General features: G+C 45.3%; 2 protein-coding genes across 3 annotated transcripts in view; one reads left to right on the top strand and one right to left on the bottom strand.

Moving 5' to 3' along the window:
- The window catches only part of CSTPP1 (centriolar satellite-associated tubulin polyglutamylase complex regulator 1), a 78,649-nt gene extending 65,765 nt beyond the window's left edge, over positions 1–12,884 (top strand). Inside the window, exons 5-9 of the mRNA XM_014881911.2 lie at positions 3,443–3,528; positions 5,966–6,161; positions 7,711–7,820; positions 10,839–10,902; positions 11,411–12,884. Coding sequence (XP_014737397.1) covers positions 3,443–3,528; positions 5,966–6,161; positions 7,711–7,820; positions 10,839–10,902; positions 11,411–11,591 — 637 coding nt within the window. The 3' untranslated portion in view covers positions 11,592–12,884. The remainder of the gene's footprint in view (positions 1–3,442; positions 3,529–5,965; positions 6,162–7,710; positions 7,821–10,838; positions 10,903–11,410) is intronic.
- Positions 12,885–13,529: 645 nt separating this feature from the next.
- On the bottom strand, positions 13,530–23,316 carry ARFGAP2 (ARF GTPase activating protein 2). Of its 2 annotated transcripts, XM_088166929.1 has the most exons (17): positions 23,044–23,315; positions 22,681–22,799; positions 21,712–21,784; positions 21,070–21,201; positions 20,901–20,981; positions 19,962–20,064; positions 19,270–19,326; positions 18,701–18,745; positions 17,590–17,642; positions 17,033–17,169; positions 16,354–16,485; positions 15,750–15,878; positions 15,540–15,668; positions 15,027–15,153; positions 14,819–14,909; positions 14,587–14,705; positions 13,530–14,156 (listed from the first exon to the last, which is right to left on the bottom strand). In XM_088166929.1, the coding sequence occupies exons 1-17, from the start codon at positions 23,113–23,115 to the stop codon at positions 14,136–14,138; spliced, it is 1,620 nt and encodes a 539-aa protein (XP_088023055.1). In that variant the 5' UTR covers positions 23,116–23,315; the 3' UTR covers positions 13,530–14,135. The 2 variants fall into 2 exon arrangements, with proteins under 2 accessions (XP_088023055.1, XP_014737396.1); XM_014881910.2 differs by lacking the exon at positions 18,701–18,745 and having other exon boundaries at positions 23,044–23,316.
- Positions 23,317–25,841: the final 2,525 nt, after the last annotated feature.

The raw sequence follows: 25,841 nt of genomic DNA, 5'->3' as shown, positions 1-25,841 counted from the left end.
GTCCACTCATGCAGGAGCTGTTGCTATGCTCTGATAACAAACAATAGGACTAAGATCAGGATGTGTCAGAACATAATAACGGAGGCTACAACAGTATAGGTTTTATTCACATGACATCAGAGAGCTCTATTTTCCTGTTCCTGGTGCTACACAAAGGCAGAAGTCATACCCAAAAAATTTACTAGGATATCTGTGTCTGTGAGATTTCTTGGATTTTTTTTTCCCAAATACTTATAGCCATTAGCAGATTAAAGACTTTAGTCTACAGGGATGCCTTTGATCTTCAGAGACATCTTTTGGCTTTCTGAATCTTGAAATTGCAGGACAAAAAATGACAGAATTTTTCTGGTTTGATGCCATGATTTTAAGATTTGTACCTGAGCACTGATTTTTCTATTGTAAGAGAAACACAAGGAACTCACTGCCCACATTTGAGTAGTGACAGCCAAGTAGGTCACAGCTCCTATGCTGTTGTATTTGGTGTGTGAGCTCATGTTGCACTGATCAGTACTAATGGAACTGGGGCTTGCAATTCAGTACCCCTGTTGTTAAAAGATTGCCTAAGAGTGCAGACTGTTTTGTATATTTTGCTTATTTTTGCTTCCATGTCTCAGTAAATAAACCAAGTCTCTGAAAACTCATTTGAGCCAGCCAAGCTTCAAGACAGATTGTGTTAGTTAGCCTTTAATGGTAGCAGAAAATGGTAAAAGTCCTTTCAATTTGCCTGATCTAGAGATTGTCCTGGGAACATCCTGTCTAGTCTGGATTTCTGAGATTTTAACCACAAGCAGGAGACCATAAAGTTTCGCCATTGGCACAATAATAAGGCTTTCCTGCCAGCCAAACCCACTTGTACCCTGAAAGACCACTGTACCCTCTACCAGAATGCCTCAAGTGTAGGCATTTTTCTTCAGTCCTTTCCAAAGTTCCTCCTTGATTTTCATTATTCACTGACTGCCAACTACTAACTTTTTAAATACATCTGTGGCCTCAGGGTTTAAAGTCTAATTTGGACAAGGAAAAAAAATCCCTTGGAATATGAGATACCTGATGAATTCTTTTAAGTTGAAGTTCAGACTTTCAGATTTCGTGCTCAATTTTGGTCCTGCTGTCTAGGTTACAGTCCATAGCTAGGTTTTTCTCCTTGCCAGATATCTCAAGGAAGAAGTGCAGATATGCTGCATATGATGTTCTCTCAGCTTCCTTGAGTGCTTAGTCAGCTGGCTATGTGAGGGAATTGCCAGCTGCAGTCAATCTCCTCGTAAATGATTGTATTGGATTTAAAGACTTCTCAACATTTCCGGCGTGCAAACCCCTGGGCCAGGCAGAGTCAGTAACCCAGCACCAGACTGCACCTGCTTCTATTTAGATGCTCCTCCATCACATATGTGCTGTACAGGCTTCCTCAGAGGCAAAAATTGTCCAGCAAATTCTTATACTTCTGCATACTTCCTCATGCTCTCCTCTAAGTAAGAGACTGGAACTTGGTGCTGCAGAGCACTGCCATTGACCAGAGTTTCAGATTTAACAAGTGAAATGAGTTTCTTGTTATGAAGGTGTTGTAATTTTGTCTCTCTGCATAACAAATATGTAAAACCACTCTCCACTGTTGTTCTCCTGCATCTTTGAGAAGAAAGCTTCTGTGCTCTGAGGGTATCTGGGAGACAGACTGTCATTTCAAAGGAGGGAGTGCAGCTCATCAGTGATGTGGCCAATCACATTTCCAGTGCTTAAATAGTGGTTGGAAATGCCAGTGGCTGAGCAGTATTGCCTGAGAGATGAAGATGCTCTGCCTGCCAGCTTCAAAGCCATTTCCTTGATGTGGCCACTGACAATCTCAGTAACATGCTTATTAGTGAGAATTAAGAACTGAAGCTACTGCTTTTTTAGACAGGAGGATAGGAGGCTTCTGGAATGTAATAAATAAATCAGAAGCACTTTGACATCTTCAAAGGGTTTTGTTTTAAATACTGGCTTTTCTCCTGGGGACCCTCTTAGCCCCAGTCTTTCTTCTTTGAGATAATTAATTCAAGCTGCTCTACATGTTTGATTTTGCCACAGTGAACAGAACTGGTCTGAGTGGCAGAGAAGTCTTGCAAGATCCTATGTTCTTCTAGGTCAGCCTCCCACACAGCTCCCTGGAGTCTTTTACATGAGACAGAACAATGTTTCCCCAGCAATGTGTTTAGACAATTGATGCTGCAGGAGTTGGTGCACAGGTTGCATCTGGTCCTGTGTTCAAAAGGGTCCTACTGGATGGCCCATACTTTGGCTGTAATGAGCTGACAATCATCATATGGCACAGTAGGCCAGATGCTGACTGTACAGGTTCAGGAGACCTACATGCAGTTAGAAAGAAATACCAATTGCCTTTCTTTAGCATTGCCTGAATACTCTGGGCTTTTTCCCATCAAAGTGGAGTATCTTCTTCAGTTTTACAGTCTAAGCTGTCATTGATTAGATGAGTTTGATTTTCTCCACTTCAAAGACTGACCTTTTTATCCTTAGGTAGTGGTGACAGTGACCAGAGCATTGTTTTTGTTTTTGCCCTGAAATCCACAGTGTTTTTCCTGATAGGAAGATTTGCTATCACATATTTTATCTTTAGGGCCTGTGGCTGGAATTTTCCATATTCAAGAAATATGCTTCAAAATAGGGATGCATGTAGCTCCTTATATGCACCTATGACTCAGCAGGGACAAAGACTGTCCCTGGCCCAAGAAGTCTTCATTTGCCTTGAAACTTGACTTGACAGTCAAATAATAGACCTAATATGAAAAGAGGCTGATTCTTTTATCAGGAAGGAAGGATAGGATGTTCACAGAGTGCAGTTAGGAAGCTGATTGTTGGTGCAATGTTATTTCCTCTGTAGTCAAGTAGAGTTTGTTTGAGTATAGATGGTGAAATGCAACTGTTGTAGCCTTTATGAATCTGAAAAACGTCCCAGTTTGATAAATTCTGATATACAGAGGAATAGCATGAGTCTTGTTCTGCATGCACCAGTTTACTACTTTTGTAACTGTCCTGTCTGTAGTAGAAGGTGGACTTCGATGATCCTTGTGGATCCCTTCCAACTCAGGATATTCCACAATTCTATATAACCATGTGAACCAGCCTTGCAGTTTTTTGTACCAGTGTTTGTTCTATCATGTCCACCAGGCTTTGAATGTTACACTGCTCTGTTCACACTGTAGCTGAAGTGTGTGATTGACAATCAGGATCTTCTCGTTTCAGGTTCTTAAGCTGCCTTCATTTGATATTGAGGCATCCACATCCATGCAGCAATGGGTGTTCCCATTTCTGTCTCCTAACTTCTTATACTGGGCCACTAGCAATCCTCAGTTGCACATAGTTCCTTGGCACTTTCTCAAGGTCCGGGGTTCCTGGTTACAGACTTCATTTTTTTTGTAGATGCTAAACTGTTTCTCTCATCTTATTACAGGATTGTGCTGATGGATGATGCAATGGATTGCCTGATGTCTTTTTCTGATTTCCTCTTTGCTTTCCAGATCCAGTTCTACTACTCAGGTAAATGCCAGGAAGCTGTTGACTTCTCCTGCTTGTAGCACTACAACTTTACAGCTTCCCAATCTCTGCACTTTTTTGAAACTTGAAAGGATTTTTTTTTCACAGAAAATATATAGCTAATGGACTCTACCGATGAAAAGCATCACAGATGTCAAGAGATTAGGAGACTTAATGAGGAGATTCCAAATTGTTGTGAATAACAACATACCCACAACTGCTATGTCTGATGCATTTATTTATCTTGGCCTTGAGACATAAATTTCCAGCTTTATCTAGACTATGTTAACAGCTAACAATTAGCTTTTACTAGGAATATTTTCTCCCTTTCTTTATGGAAATTATTCAGTCCTGGTGGAAACAGCATAGGAAAAGCCCACCAGCTGGTGCCTTTTAAGGAAAAGCAACTGGACAAATCTATATAATTCTTCCCCTTAATATTTGCTCAACCATAAACTGGTTTCAAAGAGTTTCTGAACTGGGTATAATTCCCGTGGGTTTAGGAACCCTCAGTGGACTCCACTCCCAAGAACTTCTCCAGCCTCCCCTTGAAATCACATAAAATTATAACCTCCACACCTTTTGGTGAAGAATTGCACAGGTTTGACACCTGTCCTGTGAAGAACCACCTCTTTTGTTTGATTTGAGACCCTCTAGTTGGAAAGCAAAGGGAACAGATAATCCATATGAACAGTCCTCATATTGTTGGTCATTTATTATATTCTATCCTACTTCCTCAGTCTGAGTTTTAACTAGGTGGAATTCTTCTAAAATTCTTGGCAGGAAAAGTACAAATCAAATAATATTGGTTTGTGTGTGTGTATTTTCTCATGCTCACCCACACATATATACATCTGTAAAATCCCCAGGTATTTTTAAACTTCAGGAGACAAAGTGGAGAAACTTGGATGAGCATTCAGGTGTTTGTCCTGTACGGGAAGACTGCTTTAAAATACATCGTCCTGTTGCCCCGGCCCCATAAATTGTGACTGAGGAACGAGAATCTCATTCAGGACAGAAAGAGGGAAGCATTAGATATGCTCCCAAGCACTGGCTAGAATGCCACTTCCTCATCTCCTGGCACGCAGCACTTTCTAAGATAAAGCTCATGGATTTCTGTCCACTCACACTGAAATGGCTCCCTCTGATGGATGTAGCTCACAGTCGGTCTCAATCAGGCGAAACGAGCCAGGTTTGGATACTCAGAAACACTGGCTAGAAGCTGTAGTGAGCATAGTCTGTGGTCAGAGAGTAAACTTGGGTGGCCTTCTGATCTGATCCAACCAGTGAGTTCTCATCTTTCTAGCAGTTAGGAGTCCTCTGCTATTCCTAATACAAAAGTCTCCTTTTCTCAGTACTTTTCTGTGTATACTTCCTTTGTAACTCCACTGTGCATAACACAACTTTATCCATGATAACTCATTGTAAAAAAACAGTTCAAAATGGTGATTTTGAGTTGGGCAGAACCAGGCTTGTAATGCCTTTAGTCAGGAACAGAAAATGTGTTTGGAAAGTTTTCTCTGATATAACAAATATTTCCATGGAGCTGCAGAAGATCAGCACAGCCCCAGGGCCTGCTGACATCCTGACTTTCCTCTCCACCCTACTCATGCACAGCATTGCACTTCCATTCACTCGGAACTTAAATGCCACTGGAGTCCTGGCAAGCTCATTCTTGTGTACACACACTCAAAGATCCCATCCCTGTCCTGTTCACTCAGGCACAGTGCACACACACATCCTGTCATACACTCTCCCACCAACCCACACACATGCAAACCACTCCAAATGGAATCTAGATTTGTAAACTGCTGACCACATCCATAAACAAACTTGTTTAAAATTAGACTCCTGCAGTAAACAGTGGGTAGTATGAGGAGCCTGGGGAGAGGCTTTCTGCCAACTCTAGCCCTGACCTGCCCTGGCCCTTCTTCTAGATCCTGTGTTATATTTACTTTGGAGCAGCACGGAGGCAAGCTGGGATACAGCTTGGAGCCCTAACTAACATACTCCCTTTCCTTCTGTTGCAGTTCAATATAGTTTGCTCCCAACTTGGATGAGTTCTTAATCAGTGGCAAGAGGTGCAGAAGGAAAACATTTTAGACTTCACAAAATAGTTTTGTGTTTGACATTAGCTTTCACGCTTCACTGTTTTATCAGTGTGCTAGCTAGCTGTTGTTCCCTTGAGATGAATCTTCTCAACACAGTGTGTGACTTCTCATAATCATCCTAATAAGAAAAAGACAGCAACTTCTGTGGAAATGGCTGTATGGGTGTGCATAATATCTGTTCTGAACATGCAGAATACTGTAGAGTTGTGCTTATTTGCAGTTAGTGCTATGTACAATACAGAACAACAGTTTAAGCCACAGTCTGGTAGGTCAGGAGGATGCTTTGCTGGTTACAGCCCTGAGTTTTAAATTGCTTTCTGTTCTTTTAGAGTTCCTGGAAAGTGTGGCTGCCATTTATCAAGACCTGCTGGCTGGTAAGAATCCAAATACTGTGATTGTACCAACATCATCCTCTGGGCAACATCGGCAGCGCCAGCCCCCAAATGATTGCAACCCACTCGAAGGAGTAGAGGCATCTCTCTTCTACCAGTGCCTGGAGTCCTTGTGTGACAGATCAAAATACAGGTAGGAATGGAGTCTAAAATACAAATTTGAAGTCTCTGTCTCTGGAGACCCGTTGTAATGTTGGAGCTGTGAAGAAAGAGAAGACTTTGAACAAGGTGATATTCCCACCTGGCTGTCCCTGAAGCAGTACAAAGGGAAACATCATAGCTGAACAGCTTTAACCGAATGAGAGAAACAATTTCATGGACCAAAGAAACACGGGGTTTGAACTTGAAATAATAGATGGATTTGGGTCTCTGCTCTCCATCTGACTTCTGCATTGACACTTTCATCAAGGAGAGATCCATCATGATCATGGATGGATAGAGGGGATAAACAAGTGCAGTTGTGTTCTTGGGAGCTGAAAGAACACATTGGGTAGATGGAGTATGAAGCCTCAGTACCTAGGGAGTTCACACTGTCAGTCTGTACCTGAGCCTGTGTTGGTGCTGGTCTCCAGTACAGATCCCAGGCACAAGACTAGCTTTAGTCCAGCAGAGGATGGAGCAACACCAGACCTTACTGTATAGCTTTGACAAACACTTTCATCACATTTTCTTGCAGGTAGTGAGAACATGCCTTCCTAGAAGGTCATGGTCTAGAAACACAAAATAACTCAGGACAATAACTCACAACAAGTTCCACCTGATTTCTACTTTAGGTTTCCAAATCCAGATTTATGATTCACAAAATTACTGCTGAACTGCTGTCCAGCGCTATAGCTATCTAAGCATGGAGTTGATGGGTTGTTTGTTCTTTTAAACAACTAAAGCTCTACATTCCCTGCATGTCCTGAGAACTTCAGATGGGAAGAGTATTGTGGGCCCATCTGGTAGGTCAGGCTTTGCACAGCACTATGAGGGGAGCCACTACAGGATTGACTGTTCAACACTTCCTCTTTATGAGGCAGTTGGACTTTGCATGAAATCCTTCAAGGAGTATTGGTCAAGAGCAAGAATCACCATGAAGATACTGCTTAGAACTCAGGACCAGGGACTAAGGTGAGTGTAGAAGGGGATATGCTAATTTAGTCCTCACCTAAATAGTGTTCTCTGATATATTTAGGCTATCATTGGAGAGGTTTTCTTGCCCCTTGGATGACTACCACTGATAATAGTGTGATAACAACATCACTAAAAGTGTTCAAAAATGTGTAGATGTGGCAGTTAGGGACATGGCTTAGTGATGAACAGTGGTGCTCCATTAACCACTGGACTCAGTGGTCTTAGTCTTTTCCAAACTTAACACTTCTATGAAAGTTTATTGACTTCTGAAATAAAGTATTTCCCACAGGATTTCTGAATAAACATGCCTCTGAGTCAATCTAGGCTTTTCTCACTGTCCTTGGAATGAAGACAGGTAAAACTGCTCCTAGGGATGTCCCCAGCTCAAAGATCTTGCTTAGCAAATGGGGAGCAGATCCAGTGCTCAATAAACAAGCTGGCGGCTGTTTTAAACTGATGGTGTTAGAACAAGTAAAAGGGTTCATTTCTTGATTTTCAGCTGGGTCTTAGAAATAAAAAAGAATATAATTTAGAAGACAAGATGATCTCTGTCTGTCTTTTCCTAGCTGCCCACCTTCTGCTCTTGTGAAGGAAATGCTGAGTAGTGTGCAGAGAATGACCTTCTATGGATTCCTTATGGCTCTTGCAAAGGATCAGGGCATCAACCGAGCCCTAGGTAAGACTTATGTAAATGATACAGCTCTAGATTTTCAGTCATTCTGGATTTCTGTGGAATTTCCTTTGTAATTATAACCCACATTTTACACTGTCAGGAAGAGAGAGAGAGGGGAAGTTTTTAATCTTTTTGTTGATGGATTAACTTCAAAAACATAACACTGTGCCTTACTGTCTGCCTGAAGCTGTGGAGCTTCCTCAAGGATTACTGAATTGAGATGCCATCCTATGTTTTAGCCCTTTGTGCTCTGCAGATTTTAAATGCCTGCAGTCATCTATAAGAAAAGAAGGCACACCTAATGGAAAATCTCTGCAGTCTTCTTGGCTCAAAGGTTAAAAACCCAGTCTTTCCCAGCTCTTCCTCATGTTCTCTCAAGGCAGTGTGATCATGTAAGTAGCTATCTATGGCCTGCTGAAAATCCAGTCATAAAATACAAACTGCTACAAAAATCTGTACCACACTGCTGTGGAACCACAGGGATTACCAGCCAGCATCTCACTGCTTGTTTCTATGTTGTGCTGGTTTGGAGCAAGGAAGCAATGTTACATTGGCAAAGGACAGTATGTAATCCATCCATAATTCACTCACAGTTTCGTATTTCCCCCATATGCCTTGCTTGTGCTCTTCCTCCTCCTACAAAGAGGAACAGAAATGGCTTTTCTGTTTGACAAGACTGTATCCAGGAGACAAATTTAAATGGCAGCAGCAGGGAGGGAGGGCTGTGTGTGGAGGTGTTCCCAAACGCTCATCTTTGCCCATCTCCACTCAGCAAATCACCAGGCCGTTAAGGGTAAATGTCTCTCTGTGTCTTTGGGTAAGTATCCTCTTCCTCTGATTCTAGGCCTGAGTATCTGCCAGTCCCTAATTGCAAAGCCAAAACTCAGTGAAAAGGTGTACCTTGCCTGAGGGCTGCTTCTTTTGCACAGGTGTGTGTCATAGTACAGTAAAAGTGTGTCTTCCCTGGCTGAGCCCCTTCTTACAGCAAACCATTTAAGCTGCTAATGCTCCTCTGGGGCAGGGCAGATTATATATCAAAGGTGCATGAATACAGGCCTGCAATCCCCTCTGAAAACAGGCTTAGAGAGCAGTGTACTCACTGGGAGGAAGGTGATGCCTGGATGGCAGGCAAAGGAAAAAGTAAAGTCTTTTTCCTTTGCCTTATGAAATCCACTTCTAGTCAAGCATAAAGAAAACAGATGAAAAGGAAAAAAAAAATCCTGCCCAGAGCCTCCATTGTGCCATCTACAAAGTGAGTGGGTTTTCGTTTCCATTAATGTAGGCCCATCCTCTGGCCCTCTGCCAGCCTCCTGCTGAGGCCTCTCTCAGAGGAGGGGCAGCAGCCACAAGCCTGACAGGTGCTAGCGTTTTTGGCAAGGAAAGGAGGATTCTTTTCCTGGTGTCTTTTAATCTCCCCTGAAGGGTGATTTCAATAGTCTTTGGTCTGTAGGGGATCACAAGCTCCCCAAATCCCTTCAGCAAGAGCAGTTTCAGGCAGAGGAGGTTTTGGTCTCACAAAGCCAGCAGCTCCTCTTGAGGAACAGGGATAGAGATTAAGGCAGCTTTTTCAGGCTGGGACAGTGCTGCTGAGTTTGCCAGGCAGACTGGAATTTGCATTGTATCTCCAATGTCAATGTTGATTTGTGAATTCTTCAAATCCCATGTATCAACTCTCCCAAGTAAATCTTGTGCCCTAGAGACTTCACTGTGCACTCTGCAACTACACAAGTTACACTTTAGGTGCTTATTCTTTTGAGCCCACAAAAAGAAGCAGACTGGGACACTTCCATGGATCTCCTGACACTGTTTTGCAGTACCAGACTTCCCTGCTCATTTACCCAAATAAATGGGGGAATCAGTTCTGGTCTAAACTTACTCTAATTTTCAGGCACTCATCACTACATTTTTGATGAGTGCTGCCAGCCTGCCTCTGAGGTGGCTCTCCAGCCTCTCCTTCAAGAGCAAGGTAACAAACAGCAAACAGATTTGTGTCCCCACGAGGAATACAAAGCCCATTCTCAAAGGTATTGAGTGTAGCACCCAAGTCTCCTGAAAAACCTTAGAAAGAGCATTCCTCACTGTACTGTTGGTATAGATTATCAAATGGGTTTTTTGTTCTGGTGTGCTCTGGTAGGCAATCTCTCTGCTGTTCTGTGTCATTTCTGTGCTGGCTGATCACAGTCTCCCATGACCCCTATACAAGGTGGTTTGTTAAAGAAATAGGAAGGAGAGCTTTCCTAAGAGTGCCATCTTCCTTTTTGGCTTTGCTACGGTCCCAGTGTTTTCAGAGAAGAGCAAGGATTATCAATCAGCTGTTCCAGTCCTGAACTATACCATGTCCTTCGTCTGGAGTAGGGTTTCTGATGTGAAAAGGAGCATGTTGATCTTACACTGAGAGGGTACCCAAATACTGGCCCAGCCTTTCACACTCACACCCAGACAGCAAGCAATGCTGGAGCACAGTTCATCCACACTTAACTCCTGTAGACATTGTGCACCAGAGTCAGGCCTGACTTTCCTGAGTTGCAAGGAAAGCATAAGCCTAAAATCTGTGTTTTGATCCCCAAGATGAGTGTGCCACAAGAAAGGCAGGTGGCACAAAAACATAAATAACTCTGGGTGTGTGTTTCAGGGCTGTGGAACTGACAACACCACATATAGGTGACTATACTGGGCAATGAACAGAAGCCCAAAGTTTACATCTCCCCGTCAGTACTCTAATTTTATACAATGAATGAAAACTGCCAATCCTCAGGGCTGTAGGAAGTGAGACTACTGAGGCTGCCTCCCATTTAGTCTGAGCTCAGCTATAGCATTTATGAAAGACACAGAAAATGGATCATCATTCTTTATCTGTCTGTGATCCTCAGCGTCGTGTCCATTTCTTAAGAGGTATAAGGAAAAGTGTTCTCTGTCTTGCAGGCCAGATTTTGGATGGTGCTATGCCTTGATTACTTTTCTTGAAGAATGAATAGCCTAACTCTGCTGATACTTTCATTGGCTGTTTTTTTTTTCTCCCAGGGGCTCTGCCAGATAAAGGAGACTTGTTTCTGGACCCTGCCATGGATCAGGAACTTGAGAAATTGTAAGTGGAATTGCCTAAACTAGGAGGTAAAGCAACAGATTAAAGGCAGCATGCTAAAGAAGAGTGTAATAAAGTACTGTCTTATTCCTCTGCTCTACTACAAAACAATAGAGGAGTTAAAAGAGCAGCCTGAACAGGAAGGGCTTCTTTCTTTGTGGTGTCTCAGTACAGTTAACAAAATCCTTACAAAAGTCTTCAGAAACAGGGGAAGAGTGTGACTCAAAGAGGGATCTAGAGGAAGCAGCAGTCTCTAATGAACAGGGAAATTTTGTTTGGATGGTGAGAAGTAGAGTGTTGGAAGGAACGAGATCAGCCCAGAAGATATATTTAAATAGGAGAAGATTCACAGTCAGTCTGGGAGGTACCAGTGCAACATGTTCCCCCTCTATGCCATGAACATCTTTCCATCCCTGTGCTAGTTTTAAGTGTTTCTCCCAGGTTCACTCCAAGAGTGCTGCAGTAGACGTTTTTGCAACATGCTGCCTAACCTTTGTCTTTATTCTTTCAGGGTAGCTCAGGTTTCAGGGCTTTCTGTCTCTGGTCCTGCCAGCTCCAGTGCAGACACAGCCAATATGCCCGTTCGTAACTCACCCAGGATTAACTCACCTTGGAAACCTCTACACCATCGTCGAAAAATGGATGCTGAGAGTGAAGGCTCCAATGAAGAGACAGACTCCTCTGAAAACTGAAGGCTGTGAGGGTGGGCACCATTCCCATCTTGGGTTTCTCCAGAACCCACTGGAGGAACAGCACCTCCTCCAAGAGCATCTGCTCTAACAGTGGGTTCTGTCTACATCAGCAGTGTGTGTGTGGCTGTGCTAATCCCCAGTGCCGGGTTCACCCATCTTTCCCCAGGAACAACTTGCCTTTTTATTAGCTCCAAATCTGTGCCGCAACAGTGCCTCTGCAGAAGCCATTTACAGCTACAGAGTTATGCTTCCCTCTGCTGGCAGGCAAGAAAAGCCAGCAGCCGCTCTGCCTGCAACCAGCCGGGTATGCGCTTACCGGGGCGCTCCCTCGCAGTTCCGCAGTTCAGCAGGTGCTGAAGCAGCGGGAGCACCAGTACAGGCCGCTTGCCAGTGTTTTGTTGTGTAGCTCTGTTCAGATTTGGCCTGGATAACAGAGTTGTTAAATCGCCAGCAGCAGCTCTGCACTTGTGTTCCATTATTATTCCCAGTAAAGCTGCATCTGCATATAATCAAAGGTAAGGAAATTCCTGAAGTTTCTAAAAAAGGGCAGCTTAGCTTTTCCATGCAACCTGGCTCTGCTTTGTGCTTTCTCATCCATGTGTCTAAAACTTGCCAAAGCAAATACAGCAAATAAGCTAGATTGCAGTAAGTACTGCATGGTGCTGTCTGGCTCTGCTGCTGTACTGAGTGCCCTTCTGTGAGGTCTCCCCATCTCTCCAACAGCATATTAGTCATTTGGAAAACTGAATTTCAGAGGATTTCGAAGAGGGGGATAGCGTTGTTAAGTTCCTTGGCCACAGGTGGCATGGCTTGCAAGCATATAGAGCACCTACTGGGGCTGGGTGGGCAGAAGCACTAAGGGAAAAGGAAGCAGTCTCAAATGAGATCAAGCTGGGTGTTTTTGTAAATATTGGTATTGTTGGAATAGCAGAGTAGCCCTTAAAACTACAAAAATAAGTAGCATCACATTGCATTAATGGCAACCAACTCAGCAGTTTAAACCTCCACAGACCCAAACGCTTTGTCTAGCCCAGCTCCTGTGCCCCAGCTTGCATAGACTAGTTATGTCTTGGGGAACTTCAGTTTCTCATGCTTCTTTGGGAGCCTCTCTGCTCCTCCTGGTCATAATGTGGTGCAGCACAGGCCACCAGGAGCTGGTAACCCAAAACTTGTAGCATGGTGCTGGCAGGGTTATTTATTTATTGTAAGTTAAATTATTTATGATCTGTGCATTCTCTCCCAGCTCGGTGAGTGGCTGTGACAGCCTGGCAATAAAGCACGCTGTGTCAGGCCTCTGCTGTGTCTGGGTCTTCGGCTCTTCTGGGCTGCCCCGGCCCTCCTCAGGGGGAATGGTATCTGGTGGGCAGGACCAGTGCAGGGCTCTGGCCACCTTCCAGGGCCCCAGGACCCCCTCGCCTCGACGGGGAAGGCGCTGGCCCCACCCCCGAGTACCTGGACCATCACCACGCCCTGCAGCCCCAGCCTGCTGTGGGTACTGTGACATTGACACAACTGTGTCAGAGCAGAGAGACAAGAAAGACCCAACCCTTACCCCCCTCATGTCCCACCAAGGTGAAACATCAGCACGGACCAGCCGAGTAACCCCTCCCCTCCTGCCCACAGCTGCCGCAGCCCCTCAGCCAGACAGGAGACGTGAAGCCTGTGCAAACCTCTTCCCAGTCCCAGACAGAAGGCTCCAGAACAAACAGCCCCAGCCACTCTTTTGCTAACAGTTTCTAACCAGCCCTTTCCCACCCTTTTTCTTACTACCTAGTCCTCAACAGCATAGTCTAAGGAAGAGAAAAGCACTCTTATTAAAACCAGAGACCAAGCTGAACAGGACTAAAATTACAGTCCTCACTGCTGCACCTCATGGTTAAGTCCAGAGGCTCAGTACTTTGATCTGATCCAAAGTTGGGCAACAAAATAAACCAAGGATCCAGTAAATTTCTTTACTTCTTTACCTGGGCCTTTTTTGCTGATGATGTAGTTAGAAGCTAAAAAAATAATCTTTGATTTTTTTTTTCCTTCCGCATTCATATATGCTGGTTTAGAAGACAGTAAAAAGGACTAGATCATGGTAAAAGGCAAACCCTGCAAATACAGAGGACTCCACAGCACCATGGATTGGGAGCAGTGATCAGAACAAAAAACAGTCATGTCACATGATGTTCAGAAAAATAGCATTCCCCTTTTCTCTTTCAGTTGATGAACTAAGGTATGGGACAAAGAAGGACAGGAGCACTGACAAGGGCAGCCCAAGAGTTCGTCATATCTTTTACAGCAATGAGGTTAAACCCTGTAAGAAGGCCTGTCTCCACTGGCTAGTAGATAGCAGTGGGTATGAGGGCACATTGAATTTTAATAGAGTGGAATCCAGAGATATTCAGAAAGCATCCTGGGCACAGCCATGTCCTGACCCCCTCCGCTTACCTTCTCCCCTCCCCACTCAACCCAGACAAATAAGACAATCCTGCGGAGTTTACTCCAGGCAAAGGTGGCATCAGTGCCTCTTGCTGGCTTCCCTCTGCAGTCCCTGGGTCATCAATATGAACCATAACGATCCTAAGGAGGAAACAGACAGAGACACCTTGCTACAACACTTTTGTGCAAAATCCAGAGACAGATAACAAGAAATTGGGGGGTTTAGTATTTTAATGCAGTGTGCCGTTATCTAGACAGGACACTGTACAAAGGCAGAAGATAAAATGACCTTGACTTTTAAAATTCTGCCTGGAATTTGTGGGAAAAGGTGTATCTGACACAACAAGGTGTCCTGTGCAGCAGGAGGGTAAGGCTGGCCAAGTAGAGTTCACTGGCCACCTGCAATTGCTCACCTATTGTACTGCAGTCAACAGCTATAAAAGACAGGTGTCTACCTGGGACTTTCCACATAATTTGAGAAGACAGTGATAATTCCAATGGAAGCCAGGTCATGGTGAAAGCCCCTGAATATGACAACAGCCTTTCTGAAGGCGCCATAATGTAAACTCACCTGAAGGGAGTTCATCACCCCATTGGCCAGGACAGCCATCTTGCCGGCAACTGATTTCACTCCTTGTTTGAATTGTGCAATGTCAGCTGCAGGCAGAACGTTTCCAATAGACACACCACCTACAAGAACCAGGAGTTAGCCCAGAGTCCCTCAGCTCCAGAAAGCAACCTGATCCCCTCCAGTCTGTCTTCCAAAGATGCCCCCTTCCTCAGCCCACTGAGTGCTAACAAACCTGAATGCACATTGTCAGCCTCTCCAAACAGGTCTGCAGAGCTGATGGCACTGCTGCCCGAGAGCTGCTGCAGTCGGGATCTGGCTTCATACTGCACCAGAAAACAAAACAAAAAGGTTATATAGGAAGGGAACAAAGTAGGATCTGAGCAAACGGGAGGAGGTAAAGCCAGAGCTGTACCAGTGTAAGCACTGCAGAATGCATCTACCTCAGCATCTGCCTCCCGCCCGAAAAACATATCTGAAGAGATGGCTTTAGCCCCTGCAAACTTCTGCCGAGCTTCATTGGATTCCACCATGGAGGGCCTGTTCTCCATCTCCCGCCTACTGGTGGGTCTGAGGAAACAAGAGGAGACATCTCAGATTAAGCACACCAACACAGTAAAAGAATCAGACTTCTGTCTCAGACCTCATCTAATCAAAGGAAAGCAAGTCATCCTTAAGTGTTAGTTACATCGAGGCTCTCCTCTCCCCACCTCAGGACAGTCAGTACCTGACGACCACAGAGGCTGTATAAACTTTTGGACATCACAGGCAAAGAAGTGTCCAAGGCCCTTTCACTCAAGGCCCTGTTTCTTGGGTTGTCTGTGCCTGTGCAAGTCATTCTGTGCAGCACAAGGCTCCTGCTATAACACAGCAGCATCTATGCTACAGTTCCTTCACTTATCCTTTGTCCCCTACACAAGGGGTACAAGGTACACTAGCAGTGGCAAGCACTTTACCTCTCTGAAACTGGCCGAATGCTGGAAACAGTCACCTCTGGTTCCTCCTCTTTGTCCATACCCCATGAAGAGTCTGTTTCCCATCGTGAGCCAAATGAATCTTCGAATGAGAAGGGACTGTATTTGTACCTAGATACCAAAAGTAGGTAATTTATGCCAGACATGGAATTCAGGAAAATAAGCAAAGACTACACTGAAGGTAAGTCTTACTTGGGGGGTCCAGATGTGAAGCTTCCACCATCTTCAAACAAATCCAATTGGGAGCGGGAAGATTTCGCTATCAGTGGCGTCTCCTGCTCAATTACTTGCATCTCAGACATCACCGAGTGTGAAACAGAACTGGCACAACGAAGAGGCAGAGTCAGGGCTGATGGGTCTGACAGCATCCAGTCCCTACAACCAGTCTACCTCAAAACTGGACCTGGCCTTCACAGGCAGGGCGGGTGACACAAGTTTTGAGGGCGAGTTGTGGGATGTCAGCCCCCTTCACCACTTATCTGTGCTTCTTCCGAAGTTTTGAGCTATCTTAAAGGAAGGATTCTGCAGGGGGACACCTGTCAAGCAGCAGGGCTCTAGTGCTAGACACTTGGCAGGCCACACATATCAGTGCAAAAGCTCAAATGAGAACCAGACCTTTGAACAGAGACTCTATTCCTTCTGGGGCCCAAAGCATTTTCAGTCAGAGACCAGCATATGAGCACTTTAACTCATCTCCTTATCTATTACAAGAACAAACTACTGCTTTCAAGAAAATTTTCCAGAGCAGGATATTTCCAAGACATCTGTCTGTCATATGCCATCCACAGCCAAGTACCTTCTGGATACCAATCCCATGCCCAGCCTCTCTGCTTGTTCACGTTTCTTCCCTTCAAGGTTCTGGAGTTTCTTCTCTTCCTTCTTCCGATCAAGCTGCAGCTCCTGATAAGCCAGTCGCATTGAGGTGACTCTAAGGGAAAGAGCCATGGTGGGTGCCAGCTCATTACCCTCCCTTCCTGCCCGTGTTGTAGAGGAACAAGTGGTTAAATAACCCTGGCCACCCTTCAAATCAGCCACTTTCACAACAGCTCTGCCAGAAATGTAGCACAGAAGCTGTTTCTTGTTTTGCCATCTCGTCCACTGGGATTCAACTCTACTTTGGCTAACCATGATTTCTTTACTGTAAGCATCGCAGTGCCTATCTTCTCCCCACCCCTGCACCCAGAATGATCCATCCAGTTCAGCCTTTGGATTTTTCAGTCCTGTCCAAAGGTGAACAGAAACACATGATACAGAAGTATCTGCTCTCTACACTCTTCCAGGAATGCTCATTTGAATAAAATACATCAGTAGAACTTGTGCCTTGCTGCAAGGGCCATATTGGCTTATAGCTACTGCTCTTCCTCTCATGCAGTATGTTCTGTAGTCACATTTGGTGATCCTAAGGTGAACAGCATTAACCTCACACTACTTCTGCCTTAGGTATGCAAGGTACTCATCCCAAACAGAGCACTTACATGGACTCCTCGGCCTGTTTCCTGGACTCCACTGCTTGCTGCTCCCTCAGCTGTTCTGCCACCTGGGCTTGCCGCTCAATCTCACTGAAGCTCTGGCTGCTGACTTTTTGGGCTCCAAGACCTTTTTTTGCACCCAGCTTGAAAAACAAAACCAAAATCCTGTGAATTCTTCATCCTAGATTGTTCTTTGTAGAAGAAAACCTGAATCCTGCTTCTTGCTGCACCAATGAGGCCTTCAGTCTCCCTATGCAGTCACACCCTGCAGACCCAAAAGAAAACCTTGCAACACAGTATGAAAGAACACCCAAGAGTTAACCCACCAGTAGCCAACACTTAGAGATCAACCACATATGCTTCAGACCTCAACCAGTAATGATGCAGAACATAATTTTTTCAGCAATAATATACAGGCTGCTTAAGGTCTCCTTTCCCCAAAATCCCCAGATATTTACAGCTTTGCCACACAGCTTTGTTAAGCAGAAAGCAAGGATCATGGAAAGGACAGCAGAGATGCAAGACATGCTTTACCTCCCCTCCATAAAAGAGATCAGACATACCCCTTTCTTGGCAGCTCCTGGCTTCTTCTTTCCAATGAGGGAGGATTTAAGTTCTGCAAAAGGAGGGAAGCAGCAAATAAGCAGAAGGGAGTTAATTTAAGAGGCCAAAATTAGACAGCAACCCACATGAACATCCACCACAGTCCAGCTGCAGTAGCGTCCAGGGCACACCATGCAGCTTCACATCAGAAGCCTGGGTGATTTCACCCAGGCAAGAAAGATGCACGTAGAAGCTCCACAGTTGCAGGCTGGTGGCCTAAAGAAGCATTGTCCATTTCTGGAGCAACTTACAATTTAATTAAGAACTGTAAATAATTCCTCTGAGTGTTATGCAGTAGGTATCAGGGTAGTTAGAGAAAGACCAATAAAATGCGGCTTCAGAGGCATGTGAAGGTCAGAGCCTCACCAATGCCTTAGGGCCAAAGCAGCAAGAACCCTAAAGTTGTGTTTACATGAATGTACAAAAGAAAATGAACCTAAAGTGCAGCAAGCTGTAAAAGCAACAGGTTCCCCAACACCTTGCACTTGTCACTTTTGAGGCCATGCCACACTTGTAAAACCAGACAAGGGCCAGCCAAGCAGCAGATGCCTGGGGAAAAGTGTAAGAACGAAGCAGAGAGGGACTGCCCAAAACATTTTCCAGCTTCCTATAGGTAAGTCCAAAATCTTTCATTACCCTTGTTGGGCTTTTCTTTTGTGTGTGTGTGTGTATCTCCTGACTTTCTACACCACATGACTTTTGTTAGCCCATAAATTATTCTTGACACGTTATCTAATCTTTTCCAGTTTTATGGTAAGTCCTTTAAAATAAGGGGATTCAAAGCATTCACACTATCTGAAACTGTTTTCCACTTGTTATTCCTAACACTTGGTTCACATTTGTTTGGGTTTGTGTTAGGGGTTTTTTATCTTTCAGGAAACATTTAACAGAAATGTTAAGGTCTCTTTACAGATATGACATATCTGGTTTAGATCTCAACACAATATAAGCTTTGTCTTGTTTTCTCCCTCTAAACACAGGAAGCTAAAGTTAGAACTGAAGGCAGAATCTCAGTAGGGGCAAGCAGAATTGTCTCAAGCAGCCAGTGCAGGCCAGCTGTTAGCCAGTTACCTCCAGCAGGAGCAGCCCCTTGTGTTGACAGATACATGGACATGTCTGAGGAAGAGACGTAAAACATGGGGAATGAACAGACACTTGAGGACACAGGCCTTCCACCCAGAATGAACCCACTGTGGGCTAGGAGCATGCTCCCAATAAGGAAAGAAGCTCCAGCTAGATGTTCTGTGTGCAGCCAGGACAGTAATGGCAGGGGAGAATCAGAGACAAATCCCTATTAGTCTGAAAGTAAAAAACTCATTTGCCTCCAAAAGTTCCGTGGGGAAACAAACAAAAAAACCCAGCCATGTGGCCTTGATAACCAATTTCTAGATATGCAAGTGCCAAGTTTTGTCCAAAGCTCAAAACCAGGAAAACATGCTTTTGGGAAAGAACAGCTTTGAACTCAGTTATCCAAATGAGGAGGAAACCTCCAGAAAACTGTGACTTGGTTTTGGGCTTCAGGAACTTCCTAAGTATTGGTTCAACAGGGAGATAAACTTATTTAAACATTCTGGAAACTGGCTCATACTACTGAGCAGTGGGTATAAGAGCAAGACTGATGTGAGAGTGAAGAGTGTTACCTAGAGGAGCTTTAGGAGATGTGCTCAGCAAGTCAATAGATGGACCTTGGCTGGGATCTGTGGGCACAAAACCAGAAGAGAACATTCAGCAGATTGATTCTCAACGCTTTTCTTTCCAGTATGTTCACAGTTCCACTGCATCTCTCCTAGCTCCTCTCCCTCCACAAATAAATCCAGTTACAGCTGAAATACACAATTTCCCAAGGAAAACAACTTTATGTCTTCACAGAGCAAATTATTCCTTCTGCAGTGTTCTTAACACAGTAAAAGAAAGCAAACACTCTGCAGAGAAATATACAAAGCTGTTTCAAATTACAGCTATGACCCCAGGTTCTTGGTTTCCTTATCCTTCACCCTAGAAAGTTTTCTATCCTATGTCATTTTCAGACCCATCAAATTCAAGGGGTAGAGTGTTTAGACAAATAATTATGTCTGAAAGCACGGAAATGGGTCAGCTAAGCCAAAACAGTTTTGTGTGCATTTCAGGAAAAGGGAAGAACTGAGCCCAAATGGAGCAGTGGTTTTAGAAGTCTCCACTAATTCAACTAAACTTTATAAGAGTGCACAGAACTTCCACTCCTTCAGGACTGAACCAAAGGATAAGTTCAGCCCTTCCAACAGTGGTAAAGAACTGTATTCTCCTGGAAGTGAAGGCTGGTTCTTAAAAAAAAATTATTCAGTAAAGAACTCACTTGAAACTTCGCTGCCTTCTGATGACTTTGCCGCTTTTTCTACCTCTGGAGAAGACTCTGCAGGATTCTGGCTGGCATCTGCTACATCCCAGGTACTGGAAGACTGCAAGGAGATACTCATTCCAGTTATTTGCAGAAGATGAATGAACCAAACAATCCTGAATTTACTACAGGTTTAGTGACCTGTATTCAATTTTAGGCCAAAGGAAACTTACTCCAAACTTCAGACTATGCCTTCCTTGAACATAGCATATGGACAAGTCCACATTCCCTTAGCAGGGACAAAAAATAAAAAAAAAAACCAACAAACCCCCCCCCCCAAAAAAAAAAATCAACAAACCCAAAAGGAAGCTAAGCTGAATGTAAGGCCAGGAGGAATGACATAATCATTTGACAAGCTGGCTAATGTGAGGACTTCCTAGGTTAAAGGAAATGAGTTTAAATCTGGGAGGAAGTCTGAATGAGCTTTCCTGGAAAAAAATTAATCTCCACTCCTGCTGTCTCTAGCTGCCATACAGCCAACTCTTACATTACCTGAGAAAATCTGCCTGGCATGGTGCAGTTCCCCAATACAACTTTACCAGGGTCTATGCACTGAAAAGTTTCTTCTAAACCAGAAGTTCAAAGTAATAGCTAGTCCTTGCTTTAACTGTACAAAGAAACTAAGCATTAACACAGCACACAAAGCATCTTCCAGGGCATAGCTGGTAGCTTTGAGTACTTCTTGAAGCTAAAGATGGTCTCAAAAATAAAGACCATGGATATTACAAGGACTATTCAGATCTGTGACTGTATCCCCTGCAGATGACCGAATCTGACTGTCTCCATGTTACTACTGGAAAGTTATACAATTTAGAGTCCTTCCAAGCTAAGTGGGACTGCTCCTGGCTGGCTACTGGAGAGCTATTAAGGCTGCCTGGTTTAGGCAGTTCTTCTCACCTGTGTGTGCTCCATGAAGAAATCAGCATCACTCTTGTCAGGGGAGTGCCCAGGGGCTCCACTCAGTCCATCTATAAGCAACTAAAGAGAGGAGAGGCAAAAAAAAGGTATCCTACAAGACTCAGCATGCAGCAGTAGCCATCTAGCACTCCAGAGCTCTCAGACTTACATCAGTGCCATACTTGGCCATGGCAGCGCTTGCCAGCTGCCGGATCTTCTCCCTGTACATCTGGGCAGCTCGACTGTTATATTTAGCATTGGCATCTGTGGTGGTACAGCCGTGCTGGCGGAAGAAAGCAGTCTGAAAAGAGAGGAATGTTCAGTCTCCTGATTGCTAGATCATACTCAAGCAAGCACTAGACAAACTCAACAGAAAAACAAAACTTCCCAGAGACAGAGGATGATGAACTGAGAACACAGCATGAACCAACCATTCATTGATCAGCTTTCTACAAGAAGTCTCCCTCCAGGGGCCTATGCAAATCATCCCTCTTCTCTACAGAGGGATGATTCTGAGTCACAATGCTGAGCATGAGCTTTCAAACTGCTCAGTGTTATTAACTCCTATCATTTAAGAAGGCTATGCCTCTTATTTAAATGAGGTGCAAAAAAAATGAGATCTGCACATCAGACAACAACACATGCAAAGGTCACAGTCTGACTTCCAAGCACACTTGACATATGCCCCCCTTCATTACACATTTCAGATGAGACTGGTACCAAGAAAGCCACACAAAGGAAAGGGACAAGAAACAGAGGATGTGGATTAGCAAGAGGGAAAGCAAGCAAAATGCCTACAGAGGCTCCTCACCGCGTTGGCATTACTGCCCACTTGCATACACCTCAGCTGGAACCAGTTCCAGTTAGAATCCAACTCTGTGGACCTGTGTGAAAACCAATTATTTCTATTAATAAAAACCAGGCAAACCAAATGCAAAACCAAGCTCTGGCCTAAAATAATCAGATATCCCACTACTATTCCAAAGTGTAGAAGGCAAAGGTGGAAAGAACATCTTGGGAATTTCTTTGCTCCTGTAAAAGATTAAATTAAACTTTTAAAGTGGGGAAAAAGACCAGCTTTTATCAAAATTTTGAGGATCTCTCCCTCGAACGGCTTGTTTGGAAGGCAGAGCTTGAGCTAGGAAAGCACGGCCAAGAACTTTCATTATACATGTGATCTCACCACAACAGGAGGACTCATATTCAGCCTGTCCCACAGGTTAGGCCAAAACACGTGACAAAGCAACTGAGAATACATCCAAGCAAAGCTAAGGGACACAGTGTCTCATATCAGTTACTCAATTTCTCTCCTAACAAGTAAAGGTCACAGTTCTGTTACTTAAAATGCTAACTTTGACAAGTACTGAAAACAAGAACTAGACAGAAAAGCCAACACCATCTTCCCCATTAAGTTGACACAAAAAGATTAAACAATATTCCTCTTTTTGCCTTGCTCAGCATTACAAAAACTATATACACCACACTGCTGCCTTACTGGCAAGATTCACACACTACACTCCTCTCTGCTGCTACAATGTCAAGTCCAGGCAGCATTTCTGCAAGGTTAACGAAAGCAACATGTCGACATTCCACTTGTGGTGCTTTGGAAACTCCATTTTGGAAGTGCTGAGTGACCCAGAACCTCCAGCGAGCAAACCTCATAAACACCGAGATGATCGCTCCGTGATAAGGTTTCTCTCCCAGTCCCTGCGCGCTCCCACCGCAAGGCACGGCTGCTCCAGGCCTGCCGGCGGTACCGCGGGCCGCGCTCCCCACGCACCTGATGAAGCTGAGGTGCACGCCCAGGGACCTGTGGACGCCGGAACAGTCGATGCACAGGAAGACCCCGTAGGTGATACTGGCCCAGCTCGGGTTCTTGGCGCCGCAGTCGAAGCACGACTAAAGCGAAGACACAGGGACATCCAGGCTGAAGTGACTGCTCTGCCGCTCCGCCAGCCCCTGCCACAGCTCGGCGGCCCCGGCCGCTCTGCCCAGGCGCTCCCCAAGGGCCCCTGCCCGGCCGCCCCAACAGCCGCCGCAGCGCGGCCCGGAGCCCACCGGGGCCCGGTCAGAGCGCAGGGCGCGGCCGCAGAGCAACCGCCCGGCACGGACACTCCGGCGGACCCCGGCCGCTCCCCGATACCTTGTTGGCAGGCGCTGCCCGAAGCCGCTTAAAGAGGGTCTGGATCTCCGTCTTGCTCGGCTCCGCCGCCATGATCTCTCCTTCCCAGACACCCCCGCGGGGACGGCAGCCGGCCGGGCCCAATCTGCGCCGCAACCGCGGTAGAGCCGAGTTGGGCCGGCCCCCCCCGCCGTGTCTCTGGTTCTGAAAGGCGAGGAGAGAGCGAGGTCCCTCTTTCCCTGTGTCCCGGGATGTGGGGCAGCGTTAGCTCCGGGTCACCGCGGCCGCTGCGCGGGGGTCACGGCATCGCCTTACACACGTGGGACGTTGCACGCCTCGAGACCCCGTGAGCTCAGGGCAGTCCCACAGCTCCCTGCTCGGCGCTGTTGGGGACTCGTGCTGGCTGTGCCCCTCCTTCTGGGGCCGCTGCGGGCCCAGACCGAGAGGAGGCAGCTTTAGAATAGCAGTGAGGCAGTGCCTGCCGTGGATCATCCGCTACCGGGGAGAAAGCTCAGAGCAGCGTTTTACAGGCATCACCTGCTCCAGCTGCCGACCTCAGGGCACCGGGCCAGGTACGCTGGCACAAACGAACGGTGATTTGGGAATGATTTACAGAACCACAGAATGTCCTCAGCTGAAAGGCACCCACATAGATCATCGAGTCCAACTCCTGGCCCTGCACAGGATATCCCTAAGAGTGCCCGAGAGCATTGTCCTAACACTTCTTGAACTCTGTCAAGCTCTGTGCCCTGAGGAACCTGTTCCAGTGCCCAAACATCCTCTGGGTGATGACCTCTTTTCTAATATTAAACCTAAATCTCTGTTGACACAACTCTAGGCCTTTCTCTCTGGTCCTGACACTGGTCATTAAAGAGAAGAGATCAGTATCTGCCCCTATGCTTCTCCTCATGAGGAAGGATATTGAAGACCTCGATGAGGGATGAAATCCCCTCAGTTTCCTCCAGGCTAAAAGACCAAGTGACTTCATCCATGCCTGGTATGGCTTCTCCTTCAGACTCTTCTCCATCTTTAGAGCCCTGATTTAATCAGGGGAGACCTCTCAAGAAGCTGTTCCTTGGCTATGCAGTATTCAAGGTAGGAAAATTGTTACTTCAGAGCAAAGATGATATCTGGGCCCTTAACTGCTGTATTACCTGCCTAGAAGCAGTATGGTATTGGCTAGAAAGTAATTCAGTTATTATGTAAGAAAAATAGGAAAAAAGATGGTTGTGCTGTGAACTAAAAGTCAATGGTGTATAGTCCATTTCATGCTTTAGTGCAAAAAAAAAAAGTGACTGCAGAGCAATGAGAGATTGAGGAGGATGAGAACAACAAAAGTTAATCAATAGCATGGAATTACAGAGGTGGAATGCACTGGGATTTCCTTGCCTCTGAAAAGCACCTTTGTAGCACCAGCTTGTCACTAAAAGAAACTCTTAAATTTACTAATATCTGGACAAGACAACTTTAGTTTAAATTTAAAGGCTTTCTTCACTCATTTCCACATTATCCACAGATATTAAGGTAGACAATAAAATTCCTTGCAATGGGAACCTAGGACCCATGAAAGGGTCATGTATCATCTTAGGAAGATACATAAAATATTGGGACATAGAGATGCAATAAGGAGCAATAGAGTTGTCAGGAGAAAAAAAGGAAAAAAAAAAAGCCCTGCAGAAAAACCCGTGCAGGTTTAGCAGGGTCTTGTGTTCTGGGAATTGGCAAAGCTCTAACTGTATGATCACAGTGATCATTCATCACATCTGATATGGTAGGCACATGCAGTAAGATGAGAGGCTTCTGGCTGACACATCTGATTGAAGCTGCTCTGAGATGAGTTTCTGAGCTGGGTAGTGAAGCCTGATATAGCCTGACAGAGCTCATTCTTGGCAGCAGTCTTGTCTTAAGTAGTTCCTAGTTTCTGTTGCTTTTATTCTATTACCTTAATGGTGCCTATATGCCATTTCTGAGATTACACACACATGTGCTGGGGAAGCAATGCAGGTAAAAGTAACTGATAGCATTTTCCTCACAGCTATTTTTAAATAAGTTGAGTTCCCTGATGCCATTCATGGTGCAGCTGTCCTGGCAGTCATACCAGGAGAGCTGATGTCAGGGTGCAGTAAGGGCTGGCTGCACACTAGGCCAAGGAGAGCAGTGAGGGGCTGTTCCTGAGGCCAGCAGCCAGGGCCCTCATCGGGCATGGCTCATTCCCACAGCACCTGACCACAGAGAGCCTGGCAGGCCTGGCACAGTGTCTGCATTTGACCAAGAATTGAGAGAGCTGGACAAGCTCATGGTGTGAGGTTGCTTGCAGTCAAACCGGGTCAGGATCAGGCACAGTGATTGCCAGGAGTGTCTGTGGTGATAAGGCAAGTCTGAGGTCAGGCTGATAAATCAGCCTACAGATCAAAAGAGCACAGCCAGAGACTACTACTGCTCTAATGTAGCTCAGACAGGGCCTGCAAACTCTGGGCTGAGCTTAAATGCAAACACACCCTCCCCAAACCCCATGAGCAGGGGTTTTGGGTAGAGCTGCAGGTGAGGCTGCTCTGGACAATGAAGGCCTGGTAGTGCATTCAGGGCCCTGACAGGTGAAGGTACAGAAGGGCAGGAGAGGGAGTCTCTGGTGCCAGGTTGTGTAAGCTGCATTTTGTGTAGAGGAGGGAGTTCAGATGATGAGGGTGCACTGGGAGTGTTCGTGTTCATGTTGGCTGAAGATGTCTCAACCTGAGTTGCTTGCTCCTACCTTGTCATCATCTGTTGCGTGGTGCTGCTCCCTTCCTCTGCTTGTTTCTTTCTTGTGTTTGGAATAGGAT

This window comes from Sturnus vulgaris, chromosome 6 (genome assembly GCF_052056855.1).
Source record: "Sturnus vulgaris isolate bStuVul1 chromosome 6, bStuVul1.hap1, whole genome shotgun sequence".
Taxonomy (NCBI): Eukaryota; Metazoa; Chordata; class Aves; order Passeriformes; family Sturnidae; genus Sturnus; species Sturnus vulgaris.
This window is presented reverse-complemented; position numbering and strand designations above follow the sequence as displayed.

Excerpts from the sequence above, each read along its gene's own strand:
- ARFGAP2 (XM_088166929.1), bottom strand. The coding sequence starts at position 23,115 with ATGGCGGCGGAGCCGAGCAAGACGGAGATCCAGACCCTCTTTAAGCGG. Across the intron at positions 21,785-22,680 it reads GTGCACCTCAGCTTCATCAG|GTCCACAGAGTTGGATTCTA; the intron begins GTGCGTGGGGAG and ends GTTTTCACACAG. Across the intron at positions 19,327-19,961 it reads AGAAGGCAGCGAAGTTTCAA|ATCCCAGCCAAGGTCCATCT; the intron begins GTGAGTTCTTTA and ends TTGTGCCCACAG.